The sequence below is a fragment of the Nicotiana tabacum genome, chromosome 12, assembly GCF_000715075.1.
Source record: "Nicotiana tabacum cultivar K326 chromosome 12, ASM71507v2, whole genome shotgun sequence".
Taxonomy (NCBI): Eukaryota; Viridiplantae; Streptophyta; class Magnoliopsida; order Solanales; family Solanaceae; genus Nicotiana; species Nicotiana tabacum.
This window is the reverse complement of record NC_134091.1, coordinates 58,503,465-58,529,541: the sequence shown is the minus strand read 5'-3', so window position 1 is coordinate 58,529,541 and position 26,077 is coordinate 58,503,465. Positions and strand designations below refer to the sequence as shown.

General features: G+C 36.6%; 2 protein-coding genes across 2 annotated transcripts; both read right to left on the bottom strand.

The window, feature by feature from the left end:
• Positions 1–6,658: 6,658 nt before the first annotated feature.
• On the bottom strand, positions 6,659–7,282 carry LOC107759389 (uncharacterized). Its single transcript, XM_016577326.2, has one exon. The coding sequence runs from the start codon at positions 7,280–7,282 to the stop codon at positions 6,659–6,661; it is 624 nt and encodes a 207-aa protein (XP_016432812.2).
• A 16,227-nt stretch (positions 7,283–23,509) lies between these two features.
• Positions 23,510–25,619, bottom strand: LOC142167180 (uncharacterized). The gene is made up of 5 exons (XM_075227340.1): positions 25,391–25,619; positions 25,084–25,279; positions 24,289–24,421; positions 23,944–24,192; positions 23,510–23,854 (listed from the first exon to the last, which is right to left on the bottom strand). Exons 1-5 carry the CDS (start codon positions 25,617–25,619, stop codon positions 23,510–23,512), a joined length of 1,152 nt encoding a protein of 383 aa, XP_075083441.1.
• Between the last annotated feature and the right edge of the window lie 458 nt (positions 25,620–26,077).

Below are 26,077 nucleotides of genomic sequence, written 5' to 3'. Positions count from 1 at the left end.
TGAGGTTGCCCGAGGGGCTGTATATGAGTGTTGTTCTGCCCGAGGGGCTGTTTATGATTTTATCATTGAGTTGCATTGCATTGGCATGCACACATGACATACATGCATAGAGATGTATTTTTCCTCATGCTGTACAACATCACATCATTCATGATTTCTCACGTGTTTTTGACAGATGGGCATAGTGATTCATTTGTTTTACACGGGTTATCCGGAAGGAAAAATGAAACATATTATTTATTATTGAGAATAATTTTGGAGAAATTTATTGTTTTCAAACTATTCATATTATTGGCAACTTCGACAAATAATTTGGGTTTTTACTGATGTATTTGAAAGAAAGAACTACTATTTTTGAAATCATTATCTGGCTGAGTATTTTATCCCTGAGTTACTTCTCGTATTATTTACTTTATGTTGTTATGGATTATTGTGTACTATTGGTTGTGGACCCGACCTTGGTAGAAGCCCGTCACTACTTTCAACCTACGGCTAGGTTTGTTACTTACTCGGTACATGGGGTCGGTTGTACTGATACTACACTTCTACACATTGCGTGCAGATGTTGGCTGTTGTTGTTGCTGTGCTCGCTGGTTGCGGGACTTGAAGATGTACCTGCATTCCTGTTGTAGCTGCCTCTTGTTTAGGGTAGCCTTAGATTTATAAAAGCTCTGTTTATGTATTATTCAAACAGACTATGTATTTATTTCATTTCCTCTTTGTATACTCTATTCTTAGAAGCTCATGATTTGTACTACCAGTTCTTGGGGAGATGTATCGGTTTTAGATATTTTCTTTTAATTAACTTCATTGGAATTAGATAGTTGGAAGTTGGCTTACCTAGCGGGTTGGGTTAGGTGCCATCACGACTAGTTGGATTTTGGGTCGTGACAAGTTGGTATCAGAGCTCTAGGTTCATAGGTTCTACAAGTCATGAGCAAGTGTCTAGTAGAGTCTTGCGGATCGGTATGATGACGTCCATACTTATCTTCGAGAGGCTACAAGGCATTTAGGATAATTTCCCATCTTTCTTTCCTTATCGTGCGGAATTGATTCAGCTTGAAATATAACTCTTTGAATTCCTTCCACGTATTCGTATGCGCACATGAGCGCTCGGTATCAGCTGTGCATCGCCGGCTTGTGATTCTATGAATGAGGTTCAAGGTGTGTATTTTGTGTTTTGGTGATGGGCCAGTTTGGAGGACTTGAGGCCAAGTTTAGACCGCAGCTTAGGCTCGGTAGCTTTAGTTGTAACTTGTACATTTGGACTCATATATCCGGTAATATCCCTATGAGTGGAAGTTGTGGCTCGATGAGCGGTGGAATGGCTTTATGATGAGTATGATATAACTAAGGGATGTTTTAAGATGATGTGAATATGACGAGAAGTGTTTCCTTGAAATGTAAAGGAAAGGCCATTGGGTGCTTGATTTTCGAATTGATGTGGCGTACAGTCTCTAGTATGAATGTTTTGATGGATCTTTCACATTGTTAAATTTTGGGGTAAAACTAAATTCTCACGTCTAGTTAATGAGTTTGAACTCAGATAGACTAAGTGATTGCATAGTAATTGTGAATGCGAAAGGGTATAACAAGATACCAGATTAAGGCTAAGTAGGTGGATTATCCCCTGCGGAGTAATCTACGTAGGAGTATTCCTTATGATGCGAGTAGAGAGTTTCTTTTCTGCCGACAGGGTGTATGGGTGGAGATTTGAATCTGAATCTGGTTGAGAAAGTTGACTTGTGTGTCAAGAGGATGAATACGATCTTAGCGGATGATTGAGGTATTTTTATGGTTGGCGTTGTATGAACTTGGGAAGAAGTTTCAGTGGACTGACTGTGGCATTATGGCGGTAAGAGAGTATTGGTATTGTGAGTTATGGAATGTTTTAATCTATGGCTTTGAGCCAAGTGGGGGAGTCTGCTATCGACAATTTGATTTAATGGTTAGGTGTTAAATTTTAATTTTGGTCTGAGGCATACTTGTGGGTTAGCTATGACTTGCAGAAGTTGAGATCGAGTATGACTCGAATAAGGAAATTCCTGGATAAGGATTATATTGCACGTATGAGTAAATGAAATTCGCGGGATGAGTAAGTTGTTATTGGTGAATGATGTAGTGCGCACGGAGTATGAATTTGATATGTGGTGTTAAAGTAGAGTTACTTCTTTGAGTGCTGTGGTGCTAATGGGGCACATGTCTTTTGGCCCATTTGGGCGGTGCAATTAGATTTGAGTAAAGTGGGTGACTCCCGAGAAAATTTCAGTGGGTTTGAGAATTATATGTAGCAATTGAAAATATTTTCGGACTTGTGTATGGATAAAATCCGAGATTTGCGTTTGATGGTGCCTGGACTTGCGGAAATTCTATATGACTAAGGATTCTACATTTTTGTATAAGGAAGGTAAGAAGAACAATTTCAAATTCGCATAAGGTATTCTCAAAGTGAGTGTTATAGTTGTGGTATTTTTTAAGGTGCTTAAGAAGAATACAGTTGCTTATGGGCCGTAGGGCATTGTGGTTCTATGCTAAGGTTTGTAGGGTGAGTTGTGGTTAAAGATCATGGTATTTTAGCAAGAAGAAGTATCAATCTGAAGACAAATTCGGAAGGGACTCGGAGAAAATAGGACAACTAGGTAGTAGGTTGGATCAGTATGGTAATTGATATGATCGGTTCTTTGGGTGCTTATGATGTGGGGGTTTTCTACAGGTGCATTGTCACAATACACCTGGACTTGGCGATCTGCATGGCTTGATCGAGTTAGAGGTATTTAGTTTTAAGGGCTTGATTATGTGCAAATGGATTCCAAAATATTCTTGATGGTTTCTACCGGTGTGGAGAACATGTTATGTATTGTGATTTCCTCCTGGAAAGAAGCAAGAGAAAGGTTTCTAACTAAAAAGGTATGTAAATTATTAGTGACTCAAAGTTGATAATGGGATTCTTGTGCTTGTCACATGATGTCATAATAGATGCGGTGAGTTGTGTGGGATTAAGGTTGGCGTATGCAAGGTCACGGTTTAGCCTTGAAAGGGAGGTCATAAATTCTTAGAGGCATGAACAGTTTTCGATGTCTAGATGAATACTATTACTACTTGGTGTTGTATGAGAAGGGAGCGGACTTCAGAAGACGCACTGTATTTTGACTTACGGATGTATAAATTGGTATTGCGATACTCACACTGTTGATAGAATGCTGATATTCAAATTTTGACAAGTGGCACAGAAGAATTTTTTTAAGTATTTCTCGTGGGATGATCTTGTATTAGAGAGGTGTTAGACATTCGGGCAGTGGAGATGGAATCAAATATGGTGATTCGCGTGTTCTATGGATTTGGAGATTGGGAGTTCTCAAGAGCGGATTGTTTCATGGTTATGGATTGTGAAGTGGTGGCCAGAGCTAGCCAGATGATAGAATGTGTTATGATTCAGACATTATGGAGTTTCGAAAGAACTTTTATCTATTTATGGGTAACCCGAGTTGATTTGGCGGTCCATTGGTAGGCCCAATTAAGATGTGTATTCTACACCGAGCCGGAATGGTTGGCTCTATACTGCTATTGTTGAGGGATGTGTCATTCGGTTGATGTTGAGCTTATTTGTATTCTGAGATGATCTGTGAGTTGCTCCTTTATGCTACGAGGAGTTGTGATTCATTGGTTATGTGCACAGATGGTGCGGTCCTATTTGAGTTTTATAGTCGAATTTGAGCGTGATGAGTATTTGGGTATTGCATGATCGATTGTCTAATGGTTATGTCCTTTCAGGTTTTGTGTCATATTTTTTTGTCATTTTTCTCTCCGACGTTATTGATTTTGAGCAGGGTGGCTCGGGGTATATTATATGGACCAACGTTTGGATAGGGACACACATTGCAGCGGAGCTATGTTAAGGTATGAACCTTGTGTTAGAATCGAGTGATGGTTCTACGGTGTATGATGAATTTTCAGCATTTCGTTATGGCGGTACTTATTAATATTGCGGGGCAGTTCTCTCATTTGAGTCATTTTTCATGACTGAGTACATTTGAATTGTTGCGTATTGGTGTACAGATGGCACGGGTTGTGCCTCTGAGTTATATTGGTGCGGCATGTCTGTGGAAATAGTTATGTTTAGTAATATAATGTCATTGGACCTCGAATGGGTACTATCATATTTGATTACGATATGTTAGAGAGGATAATATTGAAAGTCGGCTCAAAAAGCAATTATGGTTCTGGTTAGGGCGAGAGAGCTCTGTGACTTGTTTATTTCGCGTGTTTCTTTTATTATCAACAGTGTACGAAGGTTTTGGGATGAGGTTTGGTTCGATATGGGTTTAATACTAGTACGCGGTTTGTTTTGGAGTAGTCACTGCGATCGGGAATGGTGCTACGAGCAAGCGAGTTGTGTAATATATTGGTTGATTATATCCGTGGTGATAGTTATAGCTCGATGCAACTTGTTCGGATTTATACGGTGTGTAAGTTTAAGACTTGTGTCTTGAAAGAAATTCTAAAGGTTGGAAATAAAATTCCAAGGTGTATGGGCTAGAGTTAAATTAATGAATTCAGTTGGATTGTGTTGTCAAGCCTATATAGAATAGGGTGACATGGGTTCACCCCCGGGTACGTGTGTGGTAAGATGGAACGGTGATTTGATGGCTTGGAGACAACTCTTGGCACGTTCGAGAACGAACGTATGTTTAAGTGGGGGAGAATGTAACGACCCGACCGGTCGTTTTGAGTATTATAACCTTGCTTCCCCCTTTACTGCTCAAACTGTACCTTACAGTTGTTGTATGACTTGTCGGGGTAATTGGTTCGGGTCCAGTGAAATTTGGAATGAATTGGAACATCTATTTCCAAGGTTTAAAGCTTAAGTTAAAATACTGACCGGATGTCGACTTATATGTAAACGACCTCAGAATTTAATTTTGATGATTCCAATAGCTCTGTATGGTGATTTTGGATTTAGGAGCGTGTCCGGAAAATTATTTGGAAATCCGTAGTGGAATTTGGCTTGAATTGCCGAAAGTTAAATTTTTGGAAGGTTTGACCGGGGTTTGACCTTTTGATATCGAGGTCGGAATTATATTTTTGAAATTGGAATAGCTTTGTTATGCAACGCAAAATTTGAGTTCATTCCGGAATGATTTGCTATGTTTCGGCATTGAACCTAGAATGTTTGATGTCGATTCTTCAAGAATATATGGTATCACATTGCGCAAATGAGCTCCAAATTCAATTTTTATTGAAGTATTCGATCCGTATTGAAATTATGGAGCTATAGCAAAAAGAATCGTTGAATTCGGACATCGTATGAGAGAGTTATGCCTATTTTCGTGTCAAGAACGATTTTTCCGTCGCCGCGAGCGCCCAGGGTAGCGTGGGGCGCTAGCCCTGGCACTGGAAATTTTGGGATGCTGGAAACTGCGCCACAGACAGCGCCCCACGCTACCTGTGACGCTCGAAACAGCTGAGGGTGTATAAAACGGGTTCTTGCCATTTTTACTCATTTTTGAGTTTATGGAGCTCGGTTTAGGCGATTCTTGGGCGATTTTCACGAAAAAATATTGGGGTAAGTATTCCTTATCCTATATTGATTATATTTCATGATTTCATATTCATTTACATCATGAATCCGTGAATTTATGGAAGAAAAAAGCTCATGATCTGTACTACCAGTCCTCGGGGAGTTGTATAAAATTTATTTATTTCCTTCTTGACTCTTAGCATTATTATTATATTGTGTTTTATTGTTATTTGGTTTACCTAGCGGGTTGGGGTTAGGTGCCATCACGTCAAGTTGGATTTTGGGTCGTGATAAGGACATAATGTTCCACTAAGCAGATAATAAATGAAGTATTTGGGGCATCTATTATATAATGGGAAAAGTAAAAGAAGTCTTTCTAGCTCAAAAGGCATTAGACAATTATGTTAGAGTGTGACCAATAAAAATATTTCTTGTTGTAATGATATACATGCATCATGTGTATACCAAAAAGAGAGTTTTTGTTATAGGAAATTCTCTAGAATTTTATAATTATCATCAATTCTTTTACAACTACAATACAGTAAAAATATAATAAACATTAATACTTACTCAAAAGCTAAATCAATTCTAGAAATCAAAAAATATTTTGTAAATACCTGATGATTCCACCATGTCTAGCTTCATCTCAAACTAAATACGAAAAACTTCTTTATACACCACATTTCTAGCTTCATTCGTTATTTACACATCATCATCATAAACTAAAATCTTCAACCCTTTTCTACTTATCACGCTTGAAAAAGCAACATACAATTGTCCATGAGTAAATACTGGCTTTTTGAAAAATAACCCCACATGAGATAATGACTGGCGTTGACTTTTATTAATTGTCATAGCAAAAGATACAACAATTGAAAATTGTCTTCACTGGAACTTAAAAGGTATCCTTGCATCTGATGGTGTCAACGTCATTCTCGGGATAAACACTTTTTGTCTAGCCATATTACCATGTAAAACCTTGGCTTCAATAACCCGATTTTCAGGTCTTGTGATGATCAACCTCGTGCCATTACACAATCGTGATGATTAGTCTATATTTCTCAGCAACATCACAGGAACACTAACCTTCAAAGTGATAGAGTGATTTGGAATTCCAGAACATTTAATACTATTTAGGAATTATGGTGTATGTACGTGCTCCAAAGTTGAAAAAGAATGATCAGATATACAAACCGTATAAGAACTAAAATATGTCTTCTCGGGACTATGATTGAGTAAAACCATATATTCATTGATTGATTCCACTATATCAAGAGTCGGAGCAAGAATTGCTCTTTGCGGGAGGTAATCTATGTCACTGGAATGACTAAAGAAATCTAGATATGTAGCTTTAATAATTGCCAATATTGGATCATCACAATTACTTATAAGAAGATCATCAGGGATTTGGACCTTCTCAATGCCATCAATGGAACTCCCAATCCTTCCATCAGCGATTGCCAAAATCCGTTCAGAAAAATTTCTTAACTCATCCAAGTGTGCATCTAACTGATCTCTTTGCAACCTCATATTCTTTGTTAGATTTAAGACGTCGCAGTGGGTCCACAAATACGAAGAAATAAGAGTAACGTTAACAATATCTTGCCTAGATCCTTTTGCAATGACATGCAAAGTTTGTCTGAAGTCGCCACCAAGAACAACTGTTTTACCTCCAAAAGGTTTATCAGCACTAGATGCGTCTTTAAATCTAAGAATATCTCTAAGAGTTTGATCAAGAGCTTCAAAACAATATTTATGAATCATCGGTGCCTCATCCCAAATAATCAACTTTGTCTTTATAATCAAATTTGCTAGAGGGCTACCTTGCTTTATATTACATGTTTAATCTTCAGTTGGATTGAGAGGATTTGCAAATCTCGAATGAGCTGTTCTACCACCTGGTAACAAAAGAGATGCAATGCCACTTGATGCAACACTTAACACAATGTCTCTTATAGATCATATGTCAGATGTTACACTTCACATCAATTTATTACGACGATGTTACGCTCCGCAGTAACTTGTTACGACGATGTTACACCTTGTAGTATTGTACGTTGAATTTACCGTAAGATAATTGACATCCGTTCAAGGACAAGATTATTTGGAGATTATAAGTATTGTGCAATTTCAAACAAGTGATAAGTTAATTCGTGAAGGTGAGAGGGTAAGCGAATCGAAGAAAATGAATTTCGTTGAAGTTTGTCATTTTGGAATAAAATACGACCCGAGCTAAAATACCTGATATTTATGGACTAGTGCCATACAATGTACCACATGACCATGATATTACGGTGTATAAATTGTATTAAAAGTGAGTAGTATTTTAAGTAATTTGAGATAATTCTTAATTATTGGGTAATGGGATATTCCTAATTAATTAGAGAAATATGTGGATAATTGATTAATTATGGGGATAATTATGGTATTAATTAGAAATTTGTGGATTGTCACGACCTAATTTTTCCTCTGTTGGGTATCGTGATGGCACCTAGTCTTAGGGACTAGGTAAGCCTAACAATAATTAAAACAACAATATTATTTAAATAGAATCTCTTAAAATTCTCAAAACCAGTAGTACAAGTCATAAGCTCTACAGAGTGTTTACTAGAAAACTCTAAATACAACTGTCCAAAAATAAGAATAAACAGTGCAAAACGAAAACTGGAAGGTGACTCCGAAGCCTGCAAACGCAGCAGCAGGTTTACCTTGAGTCTCCACAGCAACAGTCCACACAGATAGCTAACAAACAAGTACCTGGATCTGCACAAAAAATGTATAGAAGAGTAGCATGAGCACACCACAGCGGTGCCCGGTAAGTATCAAGACTAACCTCGGTAGAGTAGTGACGAAAAACAGTCATTACACCCACTGGTCTAATAAACCGAACAGATATAAGTACATGAATAACAAAAGTATGATGTCTACATAAAGACTATGCAATATGGCTCACAATACAGTAATGGCATTAAAGCAAGAAACAACAAGTATCAGCGGAATATCATGAAAATGACGCAGACAAAGTGAATGGAACACAACCTAAATCCGGAATCACGAATACAACAAGGACAAGTAATAACTCAGTAATTACAACCGCTTTTACATCAGGTTTTAGTCAACAACTCCACGAGGTACCAAACCTCGGACAATTCACAACTCACGGGTCTCAATACCTAAACCATAACACTGGGCATCATGTGCCCTCATAACCACACTGACGACTCACGTTCCAATAGAGCCATTCTCACATAGAAGACAAGTAAACAAGGGTGAGCATCTTTGCTCAACAATATCAAGAACACCTCTTATCCGATAAGAGTGCTTAACTACGTGTATGCTTGTGCAAGTGTCTTAACATAGTCCATACCAACAAATAAGCATAAGGAAGAAGAAGAAGAACGAACATCACGTAGAATATTTTCTCACAGCTTTCACAAGATAAATCTCACATAGGTACGCATACCATTACACAAATATCAACAACAAGAATGCCCCCAGGCCATAAATCATCACAAATCAATCCCTGACACAGTCCACCTTATCTCGCCACGTATGCAATAGTAACATAAATGCCCGCCTTGTCTCGCCACACGTGCATAATAATGTTCCTACCTTGTCTCGCCACATGCGCAACACACACATATATATTCCACCTTGTCACGCCGCATGTGCAAACATCAATAGTAACAATAGCATGGCAGAAACCTCATGCAATCCCATAACAATAATCGCACGACAGAAACCTCGTGCATCACAATAATAACAACCGCATGGCAGAAACCTCGTGCATCACCACAACAAATACAACAACAACAATGGCAATAATACAAAGTACGACAAGTAAATCAACTCAAGAACTTTTAAATCACAGGAAAAATGTGGGACCAAATCACAAGGAATAACCACAGTAAAGAATGCTAGGCCTAAAGAGAACAACTCAACAAATGAAAACTAATGTGTATCAACGATCCCACAATATACATTTCAACAACAGGGAAACTAACACGAGTCAAATAATTCCAAATAAAATAAGTCGACTAAGATATAGGATATCTAAAACTTCTTTTTAAGATTGAGAAATTACTAAGGATTTTCAACAATTTAATTAAGGATAAGCAGCGGAAAGATAATCATAACCTCAATTAAGACTGAATACATTATAAGATAATATAATAATAATTTCAAATAAAGATAAGCAGTTATGAAAAGATAGCATGACAATAGAGGAGGTAAAATTTACAATTAAGTCAAATAAGAGTCAAATAAGCAATAAGAGTGAATCCTGAAAGCAATTAATTCTAATTAAAGCATGTAGAGGTGAAACTAGTGAATAGAAACTTAATCATATCAAGGACAACTTCATACTCAGTGAATATAAGGACCTAAGAATCCTAAAAGCCCAACTTTTCACAAATAAGTCCGAGCACGCACTCGTCACCTCGCATGCATGGACTACAATCAACATAGAAAACTCAACCCTAAGGGGAAAATCCCCCACACAAGATTAGGCAAGATGCTTACCTCAAACCAAGCTCAACCAGTCCGTAAGAATGCCCTTTTTGTTCAATTATCCGACTCTGAATGGCCCAAATCTAGCCAAACACAATTGCATAACATGAATACAACCATAATAGACTCATCTAATTAATAAAATCAATACTTTAACAAAAATCCCGAAATCCGCCCTAAAGGTCGACCCGGGCCCACGTCTTGGAATCGTATAAAAGTCACAAAATACGAACACTCATTCACTCACGAGTTTAACCATACAAAAATCATCAAATTCCGATACCATTTCGTCTCTTAAATTGTGATTTTTTATTTTTAATTTTTCTTTCAAAAATTACCATTTTCCTCAACTCAAAACATAAATTAAATGATAAAAATAAAGATAGAATCATGGAAATAAATAAATTCTAGGTGAAGAACACTTACTCAATCGATTTGCATGAAAAACCCACAAGGAATCGCTCAAAACCGAGCTCTAGAACTCCAAAAATGGTGAAAATGGCAAACCTTCGGAATAGAGGACTTTATATTCTGCCCAGGGTTTTGTGCATCGCGAACGCAGAGAAAGGGACGTGTTCGCGAAGAAGAGAAACAAAAGCTGCCCAGTTGTTCTTCGCGAACGCGACAACACGTTCGCGAACGCGGAGAGTGTAATGGAATAGCTACGCGAACGCGTAAGTGACACGCGAACGCGAAGAGGAATTATTTCACCCTCCAAAATAACACTACGCGAACGCAAAGGCAAGGATGTGAACGCGATGAAGGAAACCAGATGACAGATAACATCGGTTCAAAAATAGGGGAAAAAGACCCGTAGCCCATCCGAAACTCACCCAAGGCCCCCGGGACCCAATCTAAACATATCAACAAGTCCCAAAACCTAACACAGACTCGCTCGAGGTCTCAAATCACATCATACAACACTAAAAATATAAATCGCACCACGAATCGAACTTATGAACTTCCAAAACTTTCAACTTTGAAAACTCGTGCCGAAATCAATCTAACCAACCCAGAATGACGTCAAATTTTGCAGGCAAGTCCCAAATAACATAACGGAGTTGTTCCAACTCTCGGAATCGTATTCCAACCCTGATATCAAAAAGTTCACTTCCGGTCCAAATTTTCAAAAATTCGACTTTTGCCATTTCAAGCCTAAATCAGCTACAGACCTCGGATTTACAGTCCGGACACGCTCCTAAGTCCATAATCACCTAATAGAGCTAATGGAACTGACGGAACTCTATTCTGGAGTCGTCTTCACATAGTTCCGACTACGGTGAAAATTCTAAGAGTTAAGCTTCCGTTTTAGGGATTAAGTGTACCAAATCATTCCGAAACAACCGATAACTGAATTCAACTACGCACGCAAGTCAATACATATAATATGAAGCTGCTCAGGGCCTTATGCCATCGAACGAGACTTAAATTCTCAAAATGACCGGCCAGGTCATTACATAGATAAATAATTAAGTGAGAATTTTGGATAAATACTAGGGGACAACATCCACGTGGGAGTATGGGAATTTGGCAGCAAATGTCATCTATTCATGACTTTAAGAAGGTGGTGGCAACATTAAAGATATGTGCACCTTTATTTCATTTTCCTAAGAATTCCATTAAGAAGACAAAAATTGTAAGGCATCAAATGATCTCTCTTTCTTATAGAAAGCAACGTCCCATTCCTACTTAATGATTTTGTTCATAAATTTTAAAGTGACTTGGGTTATTACTTCATTGTGATGTAAATTAACGTGAAGCTATCACGAATGCAACCAATGTTTGATCCAACGTTTATGACCTTCAACGAGTTCATATGAGCATTCGAGGTTAGATGTTTATCAAAAGGATTTACTAGTCATAGTCATCAAAAAAAGGAATTGAGGTATGTTAAGGCTATCCATTCTTTCCTTTTGGCATGAATAATACGATTCAAACGAAATGAGCAAATGCATAATTTTCATAAATGACTCTATTCATAGAAATACTAGGGGTGTGTATATTCTTGATTTCCCATGTGAATTATTATTATTATATCTTCTGTTCATGGGTCTCAGAAAAATATGTATTTGATAAAGTTTATCCGATAAGCATATTAATTTTATGACATTCTGAGAAATCTTATTAACGTAATTCTTATGCATTTCATGCATTTATACATGCATATTGACCCATGACCAGATGGCGTTATATACACGTATATATATATATATATATATATATATATATATATATATATATATATGTATATATATATATATAGGATATGGGAAAATGTTACGGCGTTATATACGCACCACCACCTGATTAGCTGGTATACGTTGATGATTTGCCCACAGTGGCCGAGATGATATGATGGGATGCCCTCAGAGGCTTGATGATGTTATGAACGCATATACCTATGCATGGTATGACATTTATACGCATATGCATGATATTATAAATATGAAATGATTTACAGAGCTATTCAGACATACGTGTTGAGACTTTTACTCTGTGTTTCTCTCATGACTTTTATTTACTAATGTCATTCCTTACATACTCGGTATATTATTTGTACTGACGTCTCTTTTTCGGGGGACACTGTGTTTCATGCCCGAAGGTCCCGATAGATAGGTTGAGAGCCCTCCAAGTAGGCTATCAGCTCAACGGAAGATGTTGGTGCGCTCCATTTGCTCCGGAGTTGCTATTTGATCAGTATGATTAGGACATGTATTGTTTGGTATGGCGGGGATCTGTCCCAACCTTTATGATGTTTATGTACTATTAGAGGCTTGTAGACAGATGTCAGGTATATGGAAGAGTGTATGGCCTTGTCGGCCTATGTTAAGTGTAAGAGTGATCATTTTGGTCTTATAGGCCCGTATGTCTTAAGTATAAGTTCGTATTTCATATTGTATTCTACTTGTCTCAGGGCAGCCTCTCCGGCTCAGTTATCTTTGATAGTATAATATGAAAAGATATGTTATGTTGGTACTCGGTTGAGTAAGGTACTAAGTGTCCGTCGCGGCCCATCGGTTTGGGTCGTGACAAAAGTGGTATCAGAACAGTTCTGTCCTAGGGAGTCTACAAGCCGTGTCTAGTAGAGTCTTGTTTATGGGTGTGTTGTGAACCATACTTATAAGCAGGAGGCTACAGGGCATTTAGTATTGTCATTATTTCTTCGTACTCTAGATCGTGTGGTAGAGCTCAATTGTAAGAACTAAATTTTCTAAACTCTATCTTATTCATAATACGACGATGCCTACATCCAGAAAGACGGTTGGTAAGAAATATAGCTGCAGAAGAGTTGAGTAAGAGGAACTTAATTTTTGCATCATGCTTATGATGGATAAATATGAGGTATTCAACAGATCATGTGTGTACTAAGATGTGTAAGCTTCTTGATGAGGATGCCTAAGGCAAGAATATCTATCCACTCTTACGGTAACAAGGAATAAGAGAATTGGAAGGTAGACACAAGTTTTAACAAGCAAAAGAAGCAAGGTGAAGAAGGGTACGAGGTACCCAGTTAATGGAGGTTAACAGTAATTACAATTCAAGCAGAGAAATATAAGCACTCTGAATTACTTTCAACAGTAACGGAGATATATACAATTGATCACGCCCATCTCATTTATGCCATATGGGGGCTAACAGAAGTAGTATAAAAGAAGGCAGAATATCATGATCTAGCTGGGGTTAGGGTAACCCAAAATGGTAGATGGATTGTTAGCGTTAGCTGACATTTCCAAAGGATATTGCAAATGTGCTAATAGATCTCCTTGTGAGACACCCAGATGGAGCACTCTAAAATAATACAGGTAGATATGAGTAGTACAAAGACAAGCAATGGAATCCTGGAAGGGATAAATATTACCTTAGTATGGCTCCTGTCCCTAATAGAACGAGATTGTTAGGCAACCCTAAGATGGAGCAAGGGGAGCTAAAAGAAAAAGAATGTCTTGTTGGAGTTTTCAGAATAAAGTGATAGGCGTAAATGTTAGCAAGGAAATAAGAAGAGAGTTAATGAAGCTTTATGAGTAAGATATGATACATGGACGACAACGGTAGAAAAAAATAATGATGAAAATGATGACAATATTATAGAGTCTATAGCCATGGGAAGTGTAACGACCCAACCGGTCGTTTTGACTTTTCGAACCCCTTCCCCTAAATAAAAACTTCTCGTATGTGCTTTAAATGATTTATGACTTGTGGGATGGTTGGTTCGGGATTTGAAAGTGTTTGGGTTGAAATCGGAATAATTATTTCCTTAAGTTGGCTTTAAAATGCCAAGTTTGACTTTGGTCAACTTTTTGAGCAAACAGACTCAGATCAGTATTTTGACAGTTTTGGTAGGTCCGTATCGTGATTTGGGACTTGTGCGTATGCCCGAAATCAAATTCCGATGTCCCTAGCCCGAGATATGGAATTTTGATTAAAAATAAAATTTAACTTCAAATAGTGACCGGATATCGAATTATGTGAAAACGATACCGGAATAAAATTTTGATGATTCCAACAGCTCCATATGGTGATTTTGGACTTAGGAGCGTGATCGGGATTTTATTTGGAAGTCCGTAGTGAAATTAGGCTTGAAATGGCTAAAACAAGAATTTAAGTTTGGAAGTTTGACCGGGGAGTTGACTTTTTGATACCGGAGTCGGAATACAGTTCCGAAAATTTTTATAGCTCCGTTATGTCATTTATGACTTGTGTGTAAAATTTGAGGACAATCGGAGTTGATTTGATAGGTTTCGACATCGAATGTAGAAGTTGAAAATTCTTAGTTTCCTTAAGCTTGAATTGGGGTATGATTCGTGGTTTTAGCGTTGTTTGATGTGATTTAGAGGTTCGACTAAGTTCGTATGATATTTTAGAACTTGTTGGTACATTTGGTTGAGGTCCTGAGGGTTTTGGGTGAGTTTCGGATGGTTAACGGATCACAAATTGGACTTAAACAGCTGTTGCAATTTTTTTTCTCTTCTGCTGGAAATTCTGGGCTATGATCGAGCTCCCAAGATCGAGTTCCCGAGATCGAGCTCCCAAGATCGAGCTCCCGAGATCGAGCTCTCAAGATCGAGCTCCCGAGATCGAGCTCCCGATATCGAGCTCCCGAGATCGAGCTCCCAAGATCGAACTGGGCAGATCTGTAAGTTATAAAAACAGAGGCATTCGACCCATTTGCCATTTTTGACAAACTTGAGCTTGAGCAGAAGCGACGTTTGGTAGATGTTTCAAGGAAAGACATTTGAGGTAAGTGATTCCAACTCGGATTTGGTTTATATACACAAATATATCATTGTTTTTACCATTTAATTAGTGTTTTGAGATTGAAATTTGAAATTTTTTAGAAATCTCATAGAAACGAATTTTTGAGATTTCGGTATCGATTCGGAGTCGGATTTGAGTGAAACTGGTATGGTTGAACTCGTAATTGAATGGGTTGTCGGATTTCATAACTTTTGCCGGATTCCGAGATGTGGTCCCCACTGATGAATTTTTATTAATTTCGGAATTTTTATTAAAAATGTAGTATTTTCTTATAGAATTAATTCCTATAATTTTTAGTGATTGTATCAAATTATTTTGGCTAGATTCGAGCCATGCAGAGTTGGATTATCGTGGAAAAGGCCTTATAGTGGATTAAATTGGAGCAAGACGAGGTAAGTCTCTTGTCTAATCTTGTGAGGGAAAAATTACCTCCTAGGTGATTAAAAATTAAATAATTATTGCTAATTGTGGGGGGATACGTATGCACGAGGTGACGAGAGTCCGTGCGTAACTACTATTAAATGCTAAAGTCCGGGTAATTTAGGACTCAAAGCATGCCTTACTTGTGTAGGTTGTATTCTTTTATTTATTTATATTAATTGATATCTATATGAATATATTGTGAATTGTTAGATAAAGATATTAAAGGATGGAAATCTCATATGCCTAATTTTTGTTTAAATCAATTAATTGTTTAAAAAAACTGTTCTCCTCCCAAATTTATCTTATAATAAACATACTGTCCTTCCGGAGGCACATAAGAAAATGTCCTCCTTTCTTGTGAAGCGGGCCGAACGCCTCGGCAGGATAGATGCATCTATAAATCGCGCCCCACGTCCCTCGGCAGTGTACACGACACTCTGGATCGGGTCGTACGTTCTCGGCAGAAATCGTGCTTAATAATAATAATAATAATTACACGATACTTGGACAGTTTATTACAGCTTGTAAAGCTATTTGATAAATTGAAAATTTATTGAGATTGAATTGCAGCTTGTAAAGCTATTTGATAAATTAAAAATTTATTGAAATTGAATTGCAGCTTGTAAAGCTATTTGATAAATTGGAATTTTTATTGAAATTGAAGGATTTAATTAATAGATTAAAAATTATTTGAATTGAAGAAATTTAATTAATATAATGAGAATTATTGGAATTGAAGGAATTTAATTACCTCTGCTGGTACAATAAAATTATTGTTAACTCTATGAATCACGCTGATATAAATATTTCTATTTTCATGATTATTTAATATTATTGACCCATAGTGAGTGTCATAGTCGGCCATCTCGTCTCTTCCTCTTCGAGATTAGGCTTGATACTTACTGGGTACACGTTATTTTCGTACTCATACTGCACTTGCTGCACATTTTATTGTGCAGGTACATATATGTATAGTGGCCTTGTGGGCGCAAAGATGTGGTTAATAATTGTGGGGACATAGGTGAGCTGCATTCTATATTATGATCCGTAGCTAATAGAGTCTCCTTCAGAGTTATTATATTTTCCTGTCTAATTTGTATTCTAGACAGATGCTGTATTTTATTTTAATTCCCTAGTAAATGCTCATGCACTTATGACACCGAGTTTTGGGATGATTATGGGTTGCACTGTATTGGAAATTTTTAAAGATATTAGTACGTATTTGGTAAATGTCATCTTCTGCTATTTAATTGAGGGGAACAACTATGACTTCAAAAATATTAAAATGAGAATTTATTTAGTATTTATTGTTGGCTTGTCTGACAATGGTGTCCGATGCCATCACGACCTATAGATGAAATTGGGTCGTGATAGGAAGGAAAAGATGAGAGGTGGCAGGCCTTGAGATAACAAAAGAGTATAGGCCATAAAGTCATATCTTCATTTCGAGAAATAAGTTCGTGACTCTAATGCGACTACCAGAAGGAAAAGTTAGACCCCAGAATAATAGAAATCGGTATGGGCTGGTGAACAAAATAAACTAAACATGAATTAGGGACTAGGTGATTTGATAATGGTCGGCATCATGAAAATTTTAGATTGCGTTCCGGAGATAATGGAATGGACAACAGAAGAAGATCCATGAGAAATTCAGAGAATGGTCATTCAGGAAGACGCTTCCCTAAAGCAAGCAATGTGAGCAAAGTTAAGCTTAAGGGACTGTGTGTGCCAGTTACACTGTCACCCTCGTGAGTAAGGAATTCTGTTATCCTTGGTACAGAAGGATTACCGCAAGGCGATTGAGGATCATCAATGATATGAAAAGAAGACAAAGATAAAGAGGTAAAACATCTATACGTAGATCGTCGTAGCTCCAATTCTTAGTACTCCCCTAAAAGGGGCGAATATAGAGTGATGTGGCATTAAGTCAGAATTAAGTGGTTTTAGTAACTACGGAATGGTGAAGGGAGAGTGCGATAAAAATGAGAAAGGGATGAGATTGCAGTCATTCAAATCCTACAGATGTGCAATGATTTCAGGACATTATGCAAACACGACGTCAAAGAGAGGAAGTAAGGATTCATGCCCGAGATGTTATTAATAGATAAGGAGCCAGTGCGATATGTAAGTTAAGACAAAAGAAATAACCCAAGAAAGATTACGCGAAATATTAATATGGGAATGGACCAACGAGTAGTTAGTAGTTGATTCAGGAAGAGTCTAGTTATGGCTAGACAAGAGGTTAGAGACAAATCAACAGATCGTGCAAGATAAACATAGTGAACCCCAAAACTGGGAATTCAGTCTCGCAGATATGACATCGTGACCCTTGAGAAATATTCAGACAAGAGTTAGGATAGTTAAAAGTACCATATGAATGTTATAGAAATAAAAGATAGTCTCACTGGGAAGACAGTCAAAATATCAGCTCTGACGCAATACTTCAAGCACAAGGGCATGGAAGTAAGTAACTACGGATAATTATAGGCAGGGAAGGACTTCAAAAGGTTTGTCGAATATATAATATAATAAGCTCACAGCTTTACAAGAGTCAGAGGATTCTCCCTAAATACTACAATGAAAGACTAGATGAGAAAGTAAGGAAGAAGGCTTCAACCTAAGCTCAGTAACCTAAGGAGGAAATGGTCTTATAACAACAGTCTCACAATAACATTGTATGCACACCAAGAAGGTGGTGCCTACCGTGGCTATTGAACGGGGAGTAAAATCAGAAGTGATATTCAAGATCATATGAGTTGTATGGAATTCCAATATGTGTGGGCACTAAGATAAGCTAAGTATGCATGCAACAAATGGAAGAATGACCAGGAAAAGTAATAGTATACGTTTAAAGAAAGCTGAGATGGAACGAAAGGAATTATTCGATCAATGATCCAGATCTAGTTACATTATAAACACACTTAAGATTTCAGAGTATTATCCATGTGGAATATATATTGACATTCATACCGCCGTAGAAGACTCCGGTATAAGTTAAATGAAAGAATTAAACCCAGGACATAGACAAAGAATTGACTTGTCAGAAGATTGTATCATGGATATTCCATAGCCCCCATTAAAGGCTAAAGAAATGCCATGAGCCACAGATCAGGAGATAGCTTACGCCTATATAAAGGCTGATCAGAAGGAAGAGGAAACTAAAGAGTTACATCAACAAAATAAATCAGGAGTCTGATTATTGGACCTAGAAAATTATAGAAATCGTGATTGAAGACATTGCAGAATCACTCTTGATATCAGAGGTACAAGAGAGATAGTACAGTAGCCATATTCTATAACGGCTCTACAATAAAGCCAGTCACAAAAGTACCAGCCTTATAAGAAGTCAGTATGAAGCTCTCACCGGATTGTGTATACAACAGAGGTGCAAGTATTATAATAGAGCTTCAAGTTGTGGATGTGAACTATACCTATGTGGAAGGGGGTCATGAAAGAAATAGAAGATACAATGCAAGATTTTAAGGTAGTAAGGTAAAGGTGAACAACGCACGAGATACTCAAATGCAGAAGGTTGTGGATAGTCCATACTTCGGATAGAAGGCTAAAAGCACTAGGATTCAGTATCCAGGAATTATCGCGGCATCGTCAGCTGCATGTCTTCCAGCCTATGGTTTCTAGGTATCGAATAGCCTGATTAAGAGAGTAACGAAGAGTTGGAGACGATGTGATGTCTCGCTTGATGTTACAGAATGACATAAGGAAATCTATGGTGCAAGCAAGTTGAAGAAAGGTTGCGAATAGTATAAATAGATACTATAGGTCGCAAGCTAAAGTATAGTAAAGCGACAAGGTTTTGTGACAGGAGTAAGGATGAGAAAGGGCGAATGAGATGGTGACGACAATGGATAAGTCCTCGGGATTAAGCCCATGTAAACAAAAGAGCTAATGGTTTCTCTAAGTTATAGAAAGTTCAGTGTAGCCTGAATGAACTCAAAGAAATCTAAGACTAATAGCATTTAGAAGAGATGGAATGCTGCCTGGTAGTAGAATAAGGGTGTAATTGTGATAGATAAAGAATGACGTTTGGGCCTTCGATTGAGTAATGACTTGAAGAGGATATCATGAATTGTACGGGATTAAAATACCCATGTAAAGTGAATCACAATGAGATGCTATAAAATACGGTTATTGAAGTACGGTATCACCGCTAAATGGATCAGAAAAATCACTTCAAATATTTCTTGATACAACGTAAGCCCGGGTGATAATGTATTACGTAAGAGGTTTCAAGTTATCACTAGTAGATTGCAGATCAACGTTAAGGTGAATCAACAATAGATGGATAAAAGTTCAACAATATGAGATGAGATCAGGCCGTCATACTTAAGATGAATAGTAATGAGAAAGCATTAAAGGATTTAGATTTATATATATGGGATAAGCAACGAGAGTAACCTGGAGTTTGGTAGCAGACCTCAGTAACAATGGGGCACCTACTTAGATGTAGTAAAGCCATAGACGCCCAGAAGGACAGCTTGTCATAATTTTATATATATTCACAAAATGAGGCCTAGAGATTGGCTAAAAGCTGGAGGAAAAAGGAGAGAAGAGTCGCATAGGCGCACGTACAAGGACAAAGTCATACAGGCTGCATGACAGAAGGTAGCAGTAGTTACGAGATTGGAAGAATTCCGACCACAAGTCGTGGTATGAGAAAGGGGCCTAGAGGGGGAATGCCTTGGCCTTTGGATTTATTCACAGAACAATTGCCTAGTTGGCAAAGAGAGAATACTAAAGTATTCAGAAGACATAGGTTATGAAAATGATAAGTGCATTAGTCAACATTCGAGGACGAATGTTCCAAATGGGGGAATGATGTTATGCTTCACAGTAATTTATTACGATGATGTTACGCTCCACAGTAACTTGTTACGACGATGTTACACCCTGTAGTATTGTACGTTGAATTTGTCATAAGATAATTGACATCAGTTCAAGGACAAGATTATTTGAAGATTATAAGTATTGTGCAATTTCAAACAAGTGATAAGTTAATTCGTGAAGGTGAGAGGGTAAGTGAATCGAAGAAAATAAATTTCGTCAAAATTTATCATTTTGGGATAAAATACGACCCGAGCTAAAATATCCTATATTTATGGACTAGTGACATACAAGGTACCACATGACCATGATATTACGGTGTATAAAGTGTGTTAAAAGTGAGTAGTATTTTAAGTAATTTGAGATAATTCTTAATTATTGGGTAATGGGATATTACCTAATTAATTAGAAAATTATGTGGAAAATTAATTAATTATGAGGATAATTATGGTATTAATTAAATATTTGTGGATAAATAATTAAGTGAGAATTTTGGATAAATACTAGGGGACAACATCCACGTGGGAGTATGGGAATTTGGCAGCAAATGTCATCTATTCATGACTTTAAGAAGGTGGTGGCAACATTAAAGATATGTGCACCTTTATTTCATTTTCCTAAGAATTCCATTAAGAAGACAAAAATTGTAAGGCATCAAATGATCTCTCTTTCTTATAGAAAGCAACGTCCCATTCCTACTTAATGATTTTGAACATAAGTTTTAAAGTGAATTGGGTTATTATTTCATTGTGATGTAAATTAACGTGAAGCTATCAAGAATGCAACCAAAGTTTGATCCAACGTTTATGACCTTCAACGAGTTCGTATGAGCATTCGAGGTTAGATGTTTATCAAAAGGATTTACTAGACGTAGTCATCAAAAGATGGAATTGAGGTATGTTAAGGTTATCCGTTCTTTCCTTTTGGCATGATCAATACGATACAAACGAAACGAGCAAATGCACAATTTTCATAAATGACTCTATTCATAGAAATAATAGGGGTGTGTATATTCTTGATTCCCCATGTGAATTATTATTATATCTTCTGTTCATGGGTCTCAGAAAATTACGTATTTGATAAAGTTTATCCGATAAGCATATTAATTTTATGACATTCGGAAAAATCCTATTAAAGTAATTCTTATGCATTTCATGCATTTATACATACACATTGACCCATGACCATATGGCAATATATATATATATATATATATATATATATATATGGGATATGGGAAAAGGTTACGGCGTTATATACGCACCACCACCTGATAAGCTGGTATACGTTGATGATTTGCCCACAGTGGCCGAGATGATATGATGGGATGCCCTCAGAGGCTTGATGATGATATGAATGCATATACCTATGCATGGTATGACATTTATAGGCATATGCATGACATTATAAATATGAAATGATTTACAGAACTATTCAGACATACTTGTTGAGTCTTTTACTCCATGTTTCTCTCATGACTTTTATTTACTGATGTTCATTTCTTACATACTTGGTACATTATTTGTACTGACGTCCCTTTACCGGGGGACGCTGTGTTTCATGACCACAGGTCCCGATAGACAGGTTGAGAGCCCTCCAAGTAGGCTATCAGCTCAATGGAAGATGTTGGTGCGCTCCATTTGCTCTGGAGTTGCTATTTGGTCAGTATCATTAGGACATGTATTGATTGGTATGACGGGGCTCTGTCCTGACCTTTATGATGTTTATGTACTCTTAGAGGCTTGTAGACAAATGTCAGGTATATGAAAGATTGTATGGCTTTGTCGGCCTATGTTTAGTGTAAGAGTGCTGCTCCTTTTGGCCTTATAGGCCTATATGTCTTAAGTATAAGTTGGTATTTCATGTTGTATTCTACTTGTATCACGGCAGCCTCTCTGGCTCAGTTATCTTTGATAGTATGATACGAAAAGATACGTTATGTTGGTACTCGATTGAATAAGGTACCAGGTGCCCGTTGCGGCCCATCGATTTGGGTCGTGACATCAGAAGACAGAGTCTTCCAAATAAAAGTCTTGCTAGTTCCTCCATAACTATACAAAAAGAATAATCCACCTTTGGCTTCATTCACTGCCCTCATAATTTTGTCATAAATCGACTTTTGTTCAGCTGTCAAATTCATTAATAATTGTTGATGTTCCTGTAACATAGAATGGTAATTATAACATAATTCATCATGGATTAATCTATTTCTATGGTCAACTTGTTCCTCATTGTAAAGAGGTCTTGGCATTGTTGGAAAATCCTGAAAATTTCTTCCACAGCTTTTCAAAACTTTTTCCAACTTTTACAAACAACGATTTTCAATTCATCATCTGTTAACTCTCTGAAAGAACAAAAATAATTATAGAATTTAAATAACCATAATATAAAAATGATATTACATGATTATACAAATAAGGTATATTTAATTTAGCTTTTAGTTAGGATAGTTGCTTTTAATTATGATTTACACAACAAAAAACTTAATGCTATATCCTGCAACTCCATATTATCTTAGAAATAAAGGTCATAAATTAAAGAATATCAATTATAAAAAAAAATAAGCAAAGAATCAAGTACAAAGAGTTAGAAACTGTGTTTATATAAAAATAAAATTTGCAGATTTCATTTTAAAGTTTATGCAAAATTTAGTCTTGGAGTTATTAAAGACTATATTTGTTAACCCTTTAAATATACTTGGAACTAGACTGGTTATATCCTCACATGTACACTCCAATAACTATAAGGATATATAAGTATGTAATTTTTTGTCCACTTATCCTCTTTATAACTATATTTAGTTATTATACTACAAACAACTACTTTATTGATATCCTCATATACACACTGAAACATTATTTGATAACTTGAAAATAGAAAGTTTATATTTATACCTGGATCAGTCAACAACACTCTTTCTTCATGAAGGATATATTCTAATAATAATTGCCATGTTGATTGTCAAACATATTCTGGCCGAGACATCAAATTGGATAACAGCAATATAGCAAATAATTGCTTAAGATACGATGGCATTCCCCAGTTACTTGCTTCCTTTATGGCATCCATATATTCTTTATCATCATCCAATAACCCAAGTGCATAACATGCATCTCTAAAAGTGAGAAGGTTATGATTATTAATTCTTTTAAGATTCTCATAGGATTTTGGACCTTCAATGACATTTAACAACAATCTGAGAGAATATAATTCGTCAATTCTAGGCGGAACAAAGAAAATTCTTCCAATGAAAAATAAAGAAGTTCTTCTATTCTCCCATCTTTTCAATTGTTTCTTCCAAACAAACTTAAGAGAGAATTTTGCATAAGTTAATTCTCTTATTTCTGGCAATATGTTATTTGTCTCAAACCAATTTAAAACATTGATTCCTTTACACTTGGTCTATTTGTAACACCATCATCAGAGAATATAACATTTTGTTCATTTAGAAGATGAAATGATAGTCTTTCCACAAGAGGTTCTCTATGGTGAATTGGAAATTTGAATATTCTCCAAGCATCATAACACATATTTATTTCATAAATATTTGATGAATCTTCCTCTTGCACACTTTGAGAAAAAGCAGCAGTAACAGGATCATTTCCTTTGTTAATATACTTAAATAAGTACTTAATAGATCTTGACTGATTGCACCATTCAACATTAATATGAGAACCATACTTAAGTAATAAGAACCAATTGTGAGGCACCACATACCTACTATCCAAGTCAATACCAACCTTTTTGATAGTTCTACCATTATCCCTTCGGCTATAAACAGGATAACCCTCTTCATCAATTGTTATTGACACAACAAACCTTTTTGAAAAATACTTGGTACATCTTTCGTTTCGCATGCAAGGAGAATATTTTCTGGCAGAACCACATGGGCCATGCATCATAAAATTTTGCACAGCCTTATAATATACATGATCGGCCAATTCAACTGGTATTTCTGCAGAAATGATTCGATCAATATCTGCAGCAGTTGGGTATTTATCATGCTCGTGAAGAAAAGGCAAGATGTGAGCATGAGGCAAACCTCATTTTTAAAACTCAACTGTATAAATCACTGCACCAAAAATATTATTACACCTCATAAAAAGTTGGAATATTTATTTTAAAATCTATTATCCTATGTAACATAAAAAGTAGTTATTATTTTTTAGAAATTGAATTGAATACCTGCTTTTGCTTTTCCAAAATTTTGATTGTCTCATAAATCCTTTATCAAACGGTCCAATTTAATTTTGAAAACCCTAGATAAAATGTCCGGATGACCCTCAATCTACGAATTTCAGGCCACTTTGGATTGCAAGTAAATGTGATGAAAAGATCAGGATACCTAGCCCATTTGCATATTGCCATAGCATCTTGATAGTTTTGAATCATGTATCGTGCACCCCCTGTGAAGTTGGACGGTAGAATTATCCTTTTTTCTTGAGAAGAAGGATTAATTTCTCCATGCAAAATAACATCTTGTAACCCTTTATACATGTGGCATCTCAATTTTTTTTTTGTTAAGCCTAATATACCTTAATCGAGAAGATTCGCTCATTGTATATGCATCAATCAAGAATTGCTGAAATAATCTTTTAGAAGACGCAATCGTCAGAACTTCATTCTTCCTTTCTTGAATTTTATAAGCAAAATACTCCCGCATGCTAAAACATTTCCTTCCTCCAGTTGATTCATCATCTCTGTCTAAAGGAATGTCCTCTCTGTATCCATCTTCACCATATAAAAATAGTAAAGGATATTATAAACCTAAATAGGCAGTATTTAATTCATTTATCCTTTGTAACTGTTCGGATTGGGTTTCGATAATGATGTCCCTATCACATCTAGATAGTTCAAAATCTCCCACCACCAAAGCAGCTACCTCTGAAACCGTAGGCAAGTTGTATCTTCTTCCATCGGTGCTCCTTTTTCCTATCAATCTGAGTCTAACATTGTAGCTTCTATCTTTTTGAAATCTATCTCTTACCATTCTAAATGTCTTTGCCAAAATATTGTTGCCATCAAGCATTTGCTTCAAGTCATTAACAATCTCAGCATGAAGCTTGTTCATGGTTTGGCCACGACTGCGAAGAAATACATACATATGAAATTATAATATATTGTATTTTCATGCAAAATATATTTACGTGTTATAATTCATTAATTGTAGAATCCAAACCTCACAGCATGAATTCTATTTTTGTCATGATCCCAAATTCTCTTCATAGGATGTCGTGATGGCACCTAGTCTCTAAGACTAGATAAGCCTATCAATGCGGAATAAAAATTTAAATCTGAAATAAATAAACTACAATTCAAATAATTTCAACTCCCAAAACCCGGTAGAAATAAGTTACAAGCTTCTAAGAATTTATCCTCAATGTCTCTATATATATCAAGGTCTAAAGAAAATAAGGAAACAACACAATAATGATAGAAGGGGACTCCGGAGTCTGCAAACGCTGGCAGATATACCTTGAAGTCTCCGTGCACAGGTAACTCACTGATGTCGGGGCTAGTAAGGAGTAC

Coding starts and splice junctions, on each gene's coding strand:
- LOC107759389 (XM_016577326.2), bottom strand. CDS start 7,282: ATGATTCATAAATATTGTTTTGAAGCTCTTGATCAAACTCTTAGAGAT.
- LOC142167180 (XM_075227340.1), bottom strand. CDS start 25,619: ATGAACAAGCTTCATGCTGAGATTGTTAATGACTTGAAGCAAATGCTT. Junction 24,422..25,083: donor AGCGAATCTTCTCGATTAAG/GTATATTAGGCT, acceptor TGGTTCTGCCAG/AAAATATTCTCCTTGCATGC. Junction 24,193..24,288: donor ATGGTAGAACTATCAAAAAG/GTTGGTATTGAC, acceptor TGGTGCAATCAG/TCAAGATCTATTAAGTACTT.